Source organism: Pseudochaenichthys georgianus, chromosome 22 (assembly GCF_902827115.2).
Source record: "Pseudochaenichthys georgianus chromosome 22, fPseGeo1.2, whole genome shotgun sequence".
Taxonomy (NCBI): Eukaryota; Metazoa; Chordata; class Actinopteri; order Perciformes; family Channichthyidae; genus Pseudochaenichthys; species Pseudochaenichthys georgianus.
Window position 1 is genome coordinate 14,581,128 of NC_047524.1, and position 15,236 is coordinate 14,596,363.

Sequence of the window (15,236 nt, forward strand, 5' to 3'; positions counted from 1 at the left end):
CAATCTTGATACAGGGTACTTATTATATGTTGTACTTTGGATTCCTAAAGCTTTTAGTCTACTAACGCATCATCCAAGGTTAGTTTTCACTATAAGTACAAAATATATTTTCGACGGACACTATAATTTACAGTTTTTACAAGGAAAAACTTCCGGAGAAAACCCACAGTTTAAAGGGAAAAATGGGAGAAACCTCAGGGAGAGCAACAGAGGAGGGATCCCTCTCCCAGGACGGACAGACGTGCAATAGATGCCGTGTGTAAATTGAAAAGATAATACATTTGCAACATAGGTAGTCCAAATGTTTGGAAATGCATGTGTGTATAATAGGAAGATGAATCCACGAGGATATCCATCCAGGACCGATGATCCAGGACCACAGCCACGACTCGCGATCCAGGGCTCGCGATCCAGGGCTCGCGATCCAGGACACAGGACCGCAGGATCATCCATGACTCCGGATCCCGGCGTATATAGACACCAAAAAGAAAGAAATTTGGGGAAGCTGGGTTAATCGGAACATGAGAGTACACAGGTATAGACAGAGAGAAGGAAGAAGTAAGATGTCCCCCGACAAACTAAGCCTATATCAGCAAAACTAGGGGCTAAATCTAATAAGCCCTAACTATAAGCTTTATCAAAAAGGAAGGTCTTAAGCGCACTCTTAAAAACGGATAGGGTGTCTGCCGCCCCAACACACTCTCACTCCCTAAGCGTCCAATAGCGACGTTTGGTCAGTGTCCGTGGCGTCCAATTGTGACGCTCCTAGGTTCCTTCACCGTCATAAAGAGACGCAAATAGCTTTCAACTGATTGCAATGTATTCCCATCTGCGTCGGGATTTGACGCTCATGGAAGCACGGCATTCGTTTATGTCGGCTGCCCTTAAAGGTAATGTGAGCGTCCATTCCCAGGAGTAAAGGATGGCAGAAGACACTACACTACCCAGAATCCCCAGCTATCGTTTGGACTACACCATGTGCTCTTGACAAACCCTGTGATAGTCCTCAAGCTCTGTGATTGGAGAGTGTGCTCCGAGGGTTAAGCCGATTCTCGAACAGCACTTGAAATGGGATGGAACCACGGCAGACTGTCCAAAACTGGATTTGAACGGGTCCACCGCGTCCCCCCTCCCCCACCCCGTCCCCAGAACTACACATGCTGGCTATTCTGTTTCGCAACATGTTCTCTATGGCACGTCTCTACTGGGAGTTGTAGTTTTAAAAGACGTTTTCGTATTTCCCATAATAAGAAGTTGCCAGTATTAAACTGTGTACATCCCTGGAGGTTTAGGGGAAAGGAAACACTCACATTTAAAACATATAATTAATAAATGGGTGAAAATTGCTGGTGCCCATTATGGGCAGTATTAATATATATACCCACATGCCAGCTAAGGTCAGAAGAGCTTTATTTAACAGCTGGTCTTATGTGTGTGACCCCTGTGATAACATTACATTACATTAATTGATAAGCCTGAAACATGCACTTGTCAAGGTTCAGAGGCACATTGTGCAAATATGGCAGTAGCCATCGATCAGCTTAAGATAAAATATACTTTATTGATCCCAAGTTGGAACATTTGCGTTACATCAGCATGTGTAACAGTTAAATATGCAGTTGTGTTTATTTGAAAATCATTTAGTATAATCACATAAATTCTGTGTTTTATATTCAACAATTCTGTGTTCTTTATTTATTGATTGTTCAATACCTGACAAGGCCGGAGATGAAATATCTACATACATCTATAAGAGTATAATACATTATGTATAATATCAGTTAAAATAAGTGCTTCAACAAAGTTAACATTGCTGGAGGTATGCACACATATTGATAGATGTCTTGTAATGCACTATTGAGGAACCTGCAACCCAAGTTTTTCATTCAGTGCAGAACTACACCACAGTTGTGTAGGCCTATATGATATGTCAATAAACCTTAGAAAATCTTGAAATCTTGAAAGGGATGTGCAAAATAGTCATTACATACAGTCTTTAATTAACTATTAGTAGAGAATAACGAGTAATGAATATACTTTATAGGGATCGTATTAATATCTAATAATAAAAATATTGAAATTCAATAACATGCTTTAACCACCAGGTGTCCCTTTATATCAGCTGTGCACCTTTATGGTGTAAATACAGCCTATCTACCAATTGGATCAAATATAAAAGTGAGCCGAATTAGTGTTGAGACTGCAAAGAGACGTATTGTGTGAAAAGAAATGTAAGATGTTGTTTAATGGCTGATATATTTATGATCCACGTCACGTTTTCAGTTCCTCATGTTTGTCTTCTCATCAGGGCTCTATAAATACAGAACTACGGCAGATATATAATATGTAATGCAGCCGAACCGTGTATTACAATGCCGTTATGTGATGACTTTCAAAGAGAAAAGCAAGCACACTCGGAATAAGGTATTATTATTATTTCGGTCTGTTTCCGGTATTTGTTAATGACGGTGTGCTCTGAGATGTGAGACTGGAATTGCACAGGGGGGAAATAACGTAGGCTATCTTTAGATGCGGATTTTGTTAAACTAATACCTTTGCGCTGTGGACCAACACTATACATTGACGGGGAAGGGGGTAGCAATAAAGATAACACCATTAAACAGTTACACAACATAACAGAAATAATATCGATAGCAGCGTCCCTAGCAACCACCTTGGTAACAATGAAAACGTCGCGATTTCCTGAAGTAATCTTCGTAATAACTAGCAAACTAAAGATCATGTACATCCACTGCACACATAATCTGAAATAACAACTCATATTTCTCGCATCAAATGACATCAAAACGCATTTTAATGGCCAAACTAACTTTAAAATAGGCATTTTACACCTAGAATAAAACGAAGTTCGGCCATGTTTTCTTTTTCTGCAGGGAGACATTTGAAGATCACGTGACATAGACGCCAGCCATCGAATGAATGGTGAAACAAACGGGGTTTGTCAAACAGAGCACATGGTGTAGGCCAAACGATAGCTGGGGATTCTGGGTAGTGTAGTGTCTTCTGCCATCCTTTACTCAGAAAACATATTTGTTTCTCCGAATCGAAGGGGAAAAATACAAAAGCATTGTACACAATTTAAACCAATCAATGTTGTGTAATTAACAAGGATAATCTGGTGTTTTTTAGTCGATGAGTAGTGCAGATATCACTGTAAAATCAATCGACAGTAAGAGGAGTACTTACTTCCGGGTGTAAAATTCTCCGTTATCCAATGGGAATGGATGCTCACATTGCCTTTAAGGGCAGCCGGCATAAACGAATGCCGTGCTTCCATGAGCGTCAAATCCCGACGCAGATGGGAATACATTGCAATCAGTTGAAAGCTATTTGCGTCCCTTTATGACGCTGAAGGAGCCTAGGAGCGTCACAATTGGACGCCACGGACACTGACCAAACGTAGCTATTGGACGCTTAGGGAGTGAGAGTGTGTTGGCCGCCCGAACACAAACTGGAAGCTGATTCCACAAATGTGGAGCTTGATAAGAAAAGGCTCTGGCTCCCATTGTACTTTTAGAGACTCTAGGAACAACCAACAACCCTGTATTATTGGAACGCAATGCCCTAGTAGTATAGTATATAGTAGTATAATGAGTTCTTTAAGGTAAGATGGCGCCTGCCCATTAAGGGCTTTGTAGGCGAGAAGAAGAATTTTAAATTCTATCCTGTGTTCTATAGGGAGCCAGTGTAAGGCAGCCAGAACAGGAGTAATGTGGTCCCTTTTTTTAACTTCTGTTAGACAGCCATATGCCATACATTTTGAATACATTCACAGTAAATATTTATTCAGTATGATAGCTGTCAAACAGAAGTTAAATTCATTTCTCACTTATTCTGACAATGTACTTAACCCCAAATAAAAGAACCCAATAGAGTTGTTAAATAATAGTGAAGTCACGTTGTAATAACAATAACTCATCTCTCTCGAGTTTTATTTTTCAGCTTTGCCAAAAGCCACTGTGTCAATTGTCCTTCTTGGGTTGCCGTCTGGAGTTCTCCAATATGGCGGACCATCTCGCACATGCGCAGTACAGATCGGGCAGGGGGACGGATCGGGTAGAGACCATGGGCCCTTCTCACTTCGGTTAAATGGATTCCTTGGGTCCCTCACTTGCGTCGTTTCCCTGCGACTAGTCCCTCCCAGGCTCCCACCAGGGAAGCATGGAGAGATGCTAGGAAACCACGAGAAGCAGGCTCAGGTCGACTATTTTCAGTCCTCTGTCTCACCGGAAGTTGATTTGTCTGCGCCATCTTGAGTACCGTCCCATGGCTCTTATTTCTGCCGGAGGACCGAGGAGCGATATTAGAGGAACGATAACCGAGGAACCACCAGACCATCCTCCGATGAAATCCTCAGATACTCGCCCCGCCCCCTTACTGTGTATCGCTCACTGATTGGATGATGCAGTGCATGCACTGATCTGATGCTTCTTGACATGAGAGCAGTTTCCCAGCGGAGTGAAGAAAATACATGAAACTCACGAGAGTCACTCCTCAGTTTATACTGTGTTTTGTTTCAATTCATGTATCATTTAGTTACAAATATGTGATATATCTGAACAACAAAGTGGTCAAAAATCATTTTATTCATTTTTTGGAAACATTTTCATGATCGCTTTTTTCGTTTTACATTTTCATTTATTGTCATTTCCATTCAGTCAGTCATTAAGTGCTATTAAAATGTTAATGTGCTACATATCCACACAAACAAACAAAGTGTGCAATCCAATGAATGTTAATCTAACTGGGTTTTGATAGATAACATATCTCTTTTTCTTCTCTCAATTATTTTATTTATATTGTGCACTCTAATCAATAGTAATCAAACTATTGTTCGTTTATACATTTTAAGAATGGCGTTTATCTTTTTTGAGAATGAGTTCTTATTTTATTTTATTTATTGGGGTCTACAACAGATGATACAAATGTTTGTGTCAGTAAATGTGTAGGCGGGGGTATTTGTGAAAACAATGGGGACAGAGCGAGTAGGCTTGTTTGAGACGCGTTGCGGCGGCTCGCCTCGAAAGTAGACGAGAATAGCCGATCGCAGCCGGGGGAGGTCTCAAAAAGCTTGCCTGAAGTCGGACAGCTCTGAGTCGGCTTCTTCTTCTTCTTCTTCTTCTTCTTCTTCTTCTTCTTCTTCTTCTTCTTCTTCTTCTTCTTCTTCTTCTTCTTCTTCTTCTTCTTCTTCTTCTTCTTCTCTCGGTTTTTTGGCAGATTGCAAACAACTTTAAGGTGCATAGTACCGCCACCTCCAGAGTCGGCTTGACTCGATTTGCATTTATAAAGAATGCATACATGTGTTTAATCGTTAATGTCAGATATGTACTAAGTAAATACATTTGTTCCTGCTCAAGATTAGATTCAACTTTATTGTTATTGCACATATTACAGGTACCGAGACAACGAAATGCAGTTTAGCTTCTAACCAGATGCAACAAGCAGTAAAGTGAAAAGTAATGTACACAATAGACACAATAAAATATAGAATGAATTGAATGATGAATAAACAGTGAGGGGTATGAATACACTAGATATCAGCCTGTGAGCAGTATGAACAGTGTGTATGAATATGCTAAGATATATATGAAAACAGTAAGCAGTGCAAGTATAGTATAACATATATAGATATTAATTTCATGATGATAAACATTGTGGAACAATGATGAAAAATGGGAATGGATGTGGCGACGTAAAACTGATACAAAACAACAACAAACTTTTGCCAGCCAATTGGAGAGTTTCATCAGCAGCACGTGGTAAAAACCACCAATGAGCGCTCAGCTCGAGATACCAGCGAGCCGTTTCCCATCAAGCATTTCGCTTCCGCAGCTCGTGGAGAGCAACTGCGCCAACTCGCCTCGCCTCGCTCTCAAGGCTGCGGGCGTCTTTGTCCCGCGAGATTTCAAAGTCTCATGTGGGCGAGCCTCCAGAGCAAGTCGGACAAAATGACTAACCATCATGCAACGCACTAGCAAGACGTTGATCGCAACTGCGCAGGTCTCGCTTGTCTCAAACAAGCCTACTAGCAAGACGTTGATCACAACCGCCTGAGCGGTCGGATAGTTTAAAAATCAGCTCCTAAATTCTAACCCTATCTCCTATTCCTTGACCTCTGAGTGAAACGTCACAGGGTTAAGAGATAGTGGATAGGAGAATTCAAAAGGACTTAGGAGAAGAGACTGCGGTACTTTAGAGAATCCGAAGGCACTTTCACTATCCGACGTGTTTATGATGCGCCAGCGGACGTCATTTTGTGCGTCTGCTGCTGTGGGGAAACTATGGAAACTACAGTTTTCTATACAGCGGACTACAACATGGATGTTTAATGAGAACGACGGACTCAGAGACTCTGCACCGTGCTCTGATGCTGTTGTTTTATGCTTTAAGAACGTGGACAACAGAGAAACATATTCTTCATGACCAAAGTTGGAATTGAAATAAAAAATGAAAGTCAAACTTATGCTCGTCACCCTCTCCCTCCGGTCCACATTAATACAAATGATCCCAATACGTATGATTGTATGAACTATGAAAAGATCTTAAAATCAATACAAATGTATTTATTATAAACGTTAGTCCTTAACACCTATCACTGTGTACATCACCATTCAAACATCTTTTAAAAGTTGAACAAACCCCACACAGCTCAGTGAAATGTTGACTTTATTTGATCATTCCAGTAAAAACTAACGTTCATATTTCTCTTTTTGATTATAATACTGATGAACGTTCAAAACAAAGCACTTTGGCAACTTACCACATACGTTTTAAAATGCTTAATAAGCACCGTAACTTTCATGATATAATTTCTCCGTCATAATCGTTTGTTTCCGTGAACGGCCGACTGTTGTGTGACGTAAATTCTGCGGCTGCAAGGCATTGTGGGGCAGCATTTTCTCCTCTTCTTTCGGTTAGGGAGGTCCAGTGGTTCCTAAGCTAAAGGAGGTTATAAAGGAAGTTTGAAACCTCCTTTCCTATCATTCTAGAGAATTCGAACGACACTTATCATGGCTGCCACTGAGGGACTTCCGGGTCATTTCACTCCATTAGGAAGGTTCCTAAGCTAAATGGACTATTCGACTGCAGCCCTGGGAAATGAGTTTTAAGAGCAATGGGACGTCCTTTCCTCCGGAGCGTCATATGAAGCGACGTCCGTTTGTGATGACGCTGCACAGCTGATCGTCTGACAGCAGCCAGCTCTGTCCCGTTATTTCCACACACACCCCCACCTCTGTTAGTACACATTTACTGACACAAACATGTGTATCATCTGTTGTAGACCCAAATAAAGAAAATAAAATAAGATCTCATTCTCAAAAAAGATAAACACCATTCTTAAAATGTATAAACGAACAATAGTTTGATTAATATTGATAAGAGTGCACAAAATAAATAAAATAATTCAGAGAAGAAAAATATATGTTATCTATCAAAACCAAGTTAGATTAACATTCATTGGATTGCACACTTTGTTTGTTTGGATATGTAGCAAATTAACATTTTAAATAGCACTTAATGACTGACTGAATGGAAATGACAATAAATGAAAATGTAAAACGAAAAAAGCGATCATGAAAATGTTTCCGAAAAATGAATAAAATGATTTTTGACCACTTTGTTGTTCAGATATATCACATATTTGTAAATAAATGATACATTAATTGAAACAAAACACGGTATAAACTTTAAACTGAGGAGTGACTCCCGTGAGGTTCATGTATTTTCTTCACTCCGCTGGGAAACTGCTCTCATGTCAAGAAGCATCAGATCAGTGCATGCGCTGCATCGTCCAATCAGTGAGCGATACACAGTAAGGGGGCGGGACGAGTATCTGAGGATTTCATCGGAGGATGGTCTGGTAGTTCCTCGGTTATAGCTCCTCCATTATCGCTCCTCGATCCTCGATCCTCGGTCCTCGGTCCTCCGGCAGAAATAAGAGCCATGGGACGGTACTCAAGATGGCGCAGACAAATCAACTTCCGGTGAGACCGAGGACCGAGAAAATGAAAATAGTCCCCTGCTTCTCGTGGTTTCCTTGCATCTCTCCATGCTTCCCTGGTGGGAGCCTGGGAGGGACTAGTCGCAGGGAAACGACGCAAGTGAGGGACCCAAGGAATCCATTTAACCGAAGTGAGAAGGGCCCATGGTCACTACCCGATCCGTCCCCCTGCCCGATCTGTACTGCGCATGTGCGAGATGGTCCGCCATATTAGAGAACTCCGGACGGCAACACCAAGAAGGACAATTGACACAGTGGCTTTTGGCAAAGCTGAAAAATAAAACTCGAGAGAGATGAGTTATTGTTATTACAACGTGACTTCAGGTCCAATCAGTGAGCGATACACAGTAAGGGGGCGGGGCGAGTGTCTGAGGATTTCATCGAAGGATGGTCTGGTAGTTCCTCGGTTATAGCTCCTCCATTATCGATCCTCGGTCCTCCGGCAGAAATAAGCGCCATGGGACGGTGGGACGGTACTCAAGACAAGATGGCACAGACAAATCAACTTCCGGTGATACCGAGGACAGAGGAGCAAGGAAATGAAAATAATCGACCTGAGAAGGACCCAGAGATGTGCAACTATATTTAACTTTTTGTTTTAAAACATTTTTTTATAAATGATTATGGGAAGTGCCCTTTTTCTCACTTAAGCTCCCGCCCCCCCAAATGTCTGTGCACGTCTCTGCAACCAACCAAACACATTCTCCTAAACATGCCGCTCTATTTAAGCTGCCAGGTCTTCCTGCCTCTGCCTCTGCCTCGCTATGCTGCTGCTGCCACTGCTGTGTTGACTTGCTATACGTTCATGTTCCTGCTGTGTTTCATGTTGCTGCTACTTGCCTGCCCCAGCTCCACCCCAGCTTCCACCTGTAGGCTCGGGGGATAGTTCTCTAATCATCACTCAATGTTCTTTGTAAATCTGTGGAGTGATGTGCCCCGATAGCCTATACGCCAAACTCAAACTATATGCTGCTTATCATAAACATATTAAGAACACGTGAGTTGTCCGACTGAAATAATTATACAAGTGTCTGTTGTTTGTGTTTGTTTTTAGTGTCAGGATGGAACCCTTGTCTTTTTCTCAAAAAGAATCTACCTACGGGTACAAATAAATAAACCTGAACCTGAACCTGTGGTTGGAGAACTTTGTCAGCAAATTTCTAATTAAAAAAAAAATTAAAATCATCACGTCAAAATTCATTACTTAATGAATCACTTGATCTAAAATCAATATGAAATAGGTTTTAAAAGCATCTGAATGTCTGCTTGCTGTGGATTTGTGCATTTAGTTATCAGTATTCAATCAATAAGAAACCCTATCTTCATATAAACACTGCTGGACTTCACATGATTATCAAATGGTGGAAAATAATCAAGACAGCATGGTACAAGTTAGTAAAAATGTCAACCTCTGCATTGTGCAAACTTAACATTATTTTTGTTTTCAAAAGCGCACGTGTTTTGCACGTCCACCAGCGATTCCTAACAATATATAAGTGCAATTTCTTTACTCACACACCCAGCCGCACACTCCTCGGCAGTACTGGCTTTGATCTCTGTTAGACAATTTTGAAAATCCTCTTCAACAAAGAGGCTATGTGTGTTTATGTCTGAGCAGCTAATTAAAAACACATGGCAGCATATAGCCATGGATGAGATCTTCTTTTATGTTCGGAACACATAACAACCAGCAATCTAACCTTAGAAATGTATACACACAAAAAAGCTTTTTCTTATAGTTTGATTTATAAAAATAAAAAAAGTATTTAAGGATGCTATTTGACTCCTCTATTTTGGAAGGAAATACCATATTTATTTACTGACATAATCTGTTGATACAGATTATAGTGTTTCTCGATTTCTAACACACTAAAATTATACACAAAGCACAATCATTTTAACTGACACTCAAAGAGCAAAACATCGGCTCAAATCTCCAAAACTCTAAACACGTTTTCAGCTTTTCACACAATTTGCAAATTAACATGGCACTTTTTGCAAACCACTGCACACGTTTCTCCACGTAAAACACAGGAATCTGACATAAAGTCACGTGTTAGCAGGTTTCAAACGCTGATATTCAAAATGCCTCACACATGGACCAATGATCAAGAAACACGTTCCACCTGACCAAACACCTAATAGCATAATTGTTGGCTCATCAATCAGGATGTTAGCACTATAAAAAGACCACAGGTGGGTGTGGGGTTTTGTGAATTGTGTTTAGTGTTCTGAGAAACTGAGCAATTAAAAAAAAAATGTGTGTTAGCAATCGAGAAACTGTAAGCCAGTAGTTCCCAGCCTTTTTCCTTGAGGCCCCCATTTTTTTCTATGGGTAATATTTTAAAGATATTTACCAAATTCAAATTATATTTAATGCATAACATAACGGTACAGAACAAACAATAAAATGTACAGTTGTATAGTGTCATTCTAAACAATGTTCATAAAAACTTTCAGAGATATGCCAAGTATATTTCTTTTTGTTGTTGTTATCTTACACCTCTTAAATTCAAGGTGGCCTCGCGTTGCCCTTTGAAGATTTGGAAATGCTAATTAAACACATTTTCTTTTTAAATACTTCAGGCTAAATACATTTAGTCGCAAGTTTATTTCAACTAAACATTCAACATTCAACCTCTGGATATAACGCAGCAAAGTTTATCAGCAAACTCTAAATGATCAAAAGTTGAAACAACTTTTCTCAGAAACTCAACATTATGAGCTCCATGACAGAATTTATTTGGGGTTTGTTTTATTGGACATTAGTTTTAGTACTGGTTGTACCTAATAGATAGTTTCCTAATAAACTGGCAACGGAGGGCCAGTATATGTTTTGTTTATTTAGTAAAAGGGTACATTTGGCAGGATAAACCAACAAAAAAAACTATTAGTTGTAGCTGTTCCTGCATGCACCATGTTGGATAATGGATACAAAAAAACACAACGAAATAGACAATTGTGTGTCAGTTTAGTCCTTTAATGATAAACCTGTATCTTTATGCTGTATGCGCAAGCTGGTATCACTGCACAGATACTCTCCAAACGGAATTTTAAAGTGGAGGATAAAACCTGAGAAAATGAATGTCTGGTGACTAACACACACACAGAAAGGGGGGGGAGAGAGAGAGGGGGGAAAGAGAGAGAGAGAGAGAGAGAGAGAGAGAGAGAGAGAGAGAGAGAGAGAGAGAGAGAGAGAGAGAGAGAGAGAGAGAGAGAGAGAGAGAGAGAGAGAGAGAGAGTTTGTCGTCACGGAGCTGCAGCAGCATCACCAGAGTAACAGTGCGCAACTTGGAGAAACCACTACACTGTCCGGAGGAGCGCGTTCGGGGTTGGAAGCCTGTTTGTGAACGTATTCATGAGGACGTAAAGGGGCCAAAAACTACACGGAATCTCTGTGGACCTGTCGAAAAACGAGAGCCATGGATTTTATTAAAAACTACAATACTCATCTCTCCATCGTCATTTTGATAAGTAAGTACTGTAATTCACTTTTATCTAAATTGGCTTTTGTTTATAAAAGCAAAGGGAAATGTTTCACCACAGTTAAACGTTCCCATGTTAAATCCCTTATTATTTTATTGTGCTTTAGATAATAAAAGTAAGCACTTTTCAAACAATATGCATGTGTGCATAAACATGTGACATCAAATTCAACCGTTTTTCTGAATTAATATGTGGTCCATCTACTGCTGCGGTAACATCAGGAGTTGGGATCATTGAGATAAACACTAGGTGGCGCTTTAGTCAGGTGCTTTTTAATAGAATTGCAGAAGAAGACGAAACGAGGTGAGGAAAAGAGCGTCGGGCAAACATCAAATTGATGGGAAAAAGGTAAACAATTATATTCATTTCGTGTATTTATTATAAAGTCTCCACAATGTGTAATATGATTTCCGGTGCTGCAAGTAAACCGGAAGTGCACTGCTTAGTCACTACTTGCTTCATGTTAATCATGATTCATTTGCTAACTTTCTTGCATTTTGCTATTATCGATATAAATAAGTGACCACACAAACACTTTTTAAAACATATTTTCAGTTCCCTCCCCCCACATTTCTCACCGTTTTCCCTTTTTTTTGCACAAATTGAAAATGCACACACAGTTTTTTGGATGCAAACCATAGCCTGCAGGCCTAAATATAGATCCAAACGCACCTACAATAAGACAAATTAATGAGCTGTTCTGATACACAAAAAGAGGATCACCAGTATGTAGCCCAGTAATTAGCCTGTAGCACACACACACACACACACACACACACACACACACACACACACACACACACACACACACACACACACACACACACACACACACACACACACACACACACACACACACACACACACACACACACACACACACACACACACACACACACACGCACACTACCTCTTTCTCTCTTTAATTTTCAGGCATACACCCACAGGTGTTTTCAAATCCACTTTCTACATATAACATCAGTCCAGGTGTCATATTCCCATTCGAGGCACGCTTTAAGCATTTGATTTACATTAATTCACAATGCAGCAAGACTTGGCAAGAAAGTGGCTCTTCAACTGCTCTCACAGTTAGTGGGTTTAAGTGTTTATGGAAACAATATAATAAGAGGAAACTATTACCTTTCTATTCCAAAAGTAAGGTAGCAGTGGGTAAATGCTCATTTTGTTTAAGCTCGTACCCTAATATGGAAAACACATTGCAGCATTTAAAAAAGCTACAACATCCCCATGTGCTGTTCACTATGACATCCCCAACCTCCTTTTAATATTTTAATTATTTTGTATTGAATCTAAATGATATTGTTTACCCGAAAGACTTTCTTTATATTTGCTTGCTGTCCAGATCCAAACTGACTTAATGTCATATGATTGAGTGTTTATGACTAGCAGTGGCATGTCATGTGGGCACATAAATTATGATATGCTTAGTTTGCATTCAACAGAGCAGCCTTATTGGCGTCACTGTGACTTTATGTGGCTTCAAATGTTCCCACGGAGCTTGTTAGTTTACCTCTTAGGCGTATATGTTATGGCCTGATTTTGATCACCTCATGCTAGTGCTTGTTTTTGGAAAACTGTATGGTAGATGCACATGAAAACTGTCTGGTGGATGCACATTTGTACTGTTTCATTCGGTTTCTCCCACATACTACATGCTTTGCATCCATGGTCTTGCATCTGCTGAGAAGGAATACTTTATTCCACAGGCTTTCCCAATAAGATGAACGGAAATTCCCTATTTCACAATCTTTTATTTTGCAAAGGGAGAGGAGGATTGCGTTTCTTGGCTCTACCCCTCTTTGGCTTTAAGCGGCACACAGGCTGCACCAGTGGCTCTTACTGCAGTCAATCCCACTGACAGGAGAAAACCCAGGGTGAGCTTTGCCAAAACTCAGTCCCCCCCCCCCTCTCTGTTCCTGAGTCGTCCACAGCAAGCAGCCTAGTTCAGAAGCAAGTGAGGAACAGTTCTCTCATAAATGTCCTTGAGATTAGTTTGTATGCTACATATTTGCAACGGTAAATATATTTTCCAGTAAGGAAAATGAATTACCTTTAAGTTTGTTGTATGTATCCTCAAAAGGTGTAAATTGTTTACACTGACGTATTTACTAAAGAATTATGATAATGGCTCTTGCAGCACTTGGCTAAGGCTGACTTCGCCGCAAATTCATGACGCACTGAGGATAGTCTACGCAGGATTACGATCACAGCGCATTGGAACAAGACAGCCTATAGTTCCCACAGCCAATCTGGAGTCATTAAATGCAGAATTCTCTTTTCTGATTGCATTGAAAAAGAACACTTTGTTCTACTCCAATCTTCTGCATATGGATGTTCTTTATTCTATCACAGTTTTAAAAAAATCGCAATATATTGCCTCGTATCCCCTTAGCCTCCCCATGATGCCTATCGTTTTGCCAGATTCTTGCCAATACACAAATGAAATCATTTTGGTCTATTTTTCAGCCGGGTTTCATATAATAGACACACTCCCTAAATGCCAAGCGACATCTTTCAAAATGGCACATAGTGGAGAACTGCCAAAGTGCAACTGTGGCATTAGTCATTACGATAAAGGGCTTCTTCAAACCTGTAATCATGTTGTTCTTTCTTCCAATTAACCCATAACTGTCCCTAGGAATGAGGATACCAAAATGCTTTAGTTATCTGGCAACAATTGTTTCAAAGGGAGTACAAAATCCAATGCTGTCTGTAGGTTAATTGGTAACAAAAAGCTGAAAAATACACAACTTAGCTTGCATTACGATATTTTAGCTTTTAGTGTTATTGAAGATATTGGCTGCCTGACTGACTTACATAAATGGATTTGGGATTACTTTAGTCCTTCATTACTAATTCATACTGAAACCACCAAGGCTGTTAGTTAATGATTGTGGATGTATGACTGCGATGGAAGTGTGGGCTTTAGATGTAAATATCACAGTGGCTCAGTAACTGAAGGTTTGATTTGATGCATGATTAAACAGCAGCAATGACTGTCAACATCATTAAAGGTGTGTGTGTGTGTGTGTGTGTGTGTGTGTGTGTGTGTGTGTGTGTGTGTGTGTGTGTGTGGTGTGTGTGTGTGTGTGTGTGTGTGTGTGTGTGTGTGTGTGTGTGTGTGTGTGTGTGTGTGTGTGTGTGTGTGTGTGTGTGTGTGTGTGTGTGTGTGTGTGTGTGTGTGTGTGTGTGTGCATGCACGCGTGTAGGCTTATTATTATTTTGCACCCCTGAGTTCCTATGTCTAAAAAGTTAAAAAATATATTTCTGATCTGCACTCAATCAGCAGAGCATGCATCTCATTAGTGCAGGAAGTCACTCAGCGCAACACTCGAGTGATTCTGCTTACACCAACTTCAGAGTACATGCTTTAAAATATATTTAAAATAAACTAGGGCTGTCAAACGATTAACATTTTTAATCAGATTAATCACAGTTTAAAAATTAATTAATCATGATTAATCACCATTCGAACTATGTCCAAAATATGCCATTTCTTTATGTATATTGTTGTGGGAATGGAAAGATAAATGAAAGAAGGCGGATATATCCATTTAACATACAGTATCTATGTTTATTATAATATTTTATCTGCGTGTCAAAATGAAAGACAGCCCACACACCTATCAATCATCAAACCGTGGGGTCTTAATTCATTACGTGTTGATTTCTGTCAACGGGGGAGTACTTCAGGAAAGTCGACAGG

The 15,236-nt window shown here is 40.1% G+C and overlaps 1 protein-coding gene across 1 annotated transcript in view; it reads left to right on the forward strand.

The window, feature by feature from the left end:
• The first annotated feature begins 11,314 nt into the window (after nt 1-11,314).
• The window catches only part of ltk (leukocyte receptor tyrosine kinase), a 61,161-nt gene continuing 57,239 nt past the window's right edge, over nt 11,315-15,236 (forward strand). Inside the window, 1 exon segment of the mRNA XM_034111665.2 lies at nt 11,315-11,497. Within this exon segment, the coding sequence (XP_033967556.1) occupies nt 11,446-11,497 (52 nt within the window). The 5' untranslated portion in view covers nt 11,315-11,445.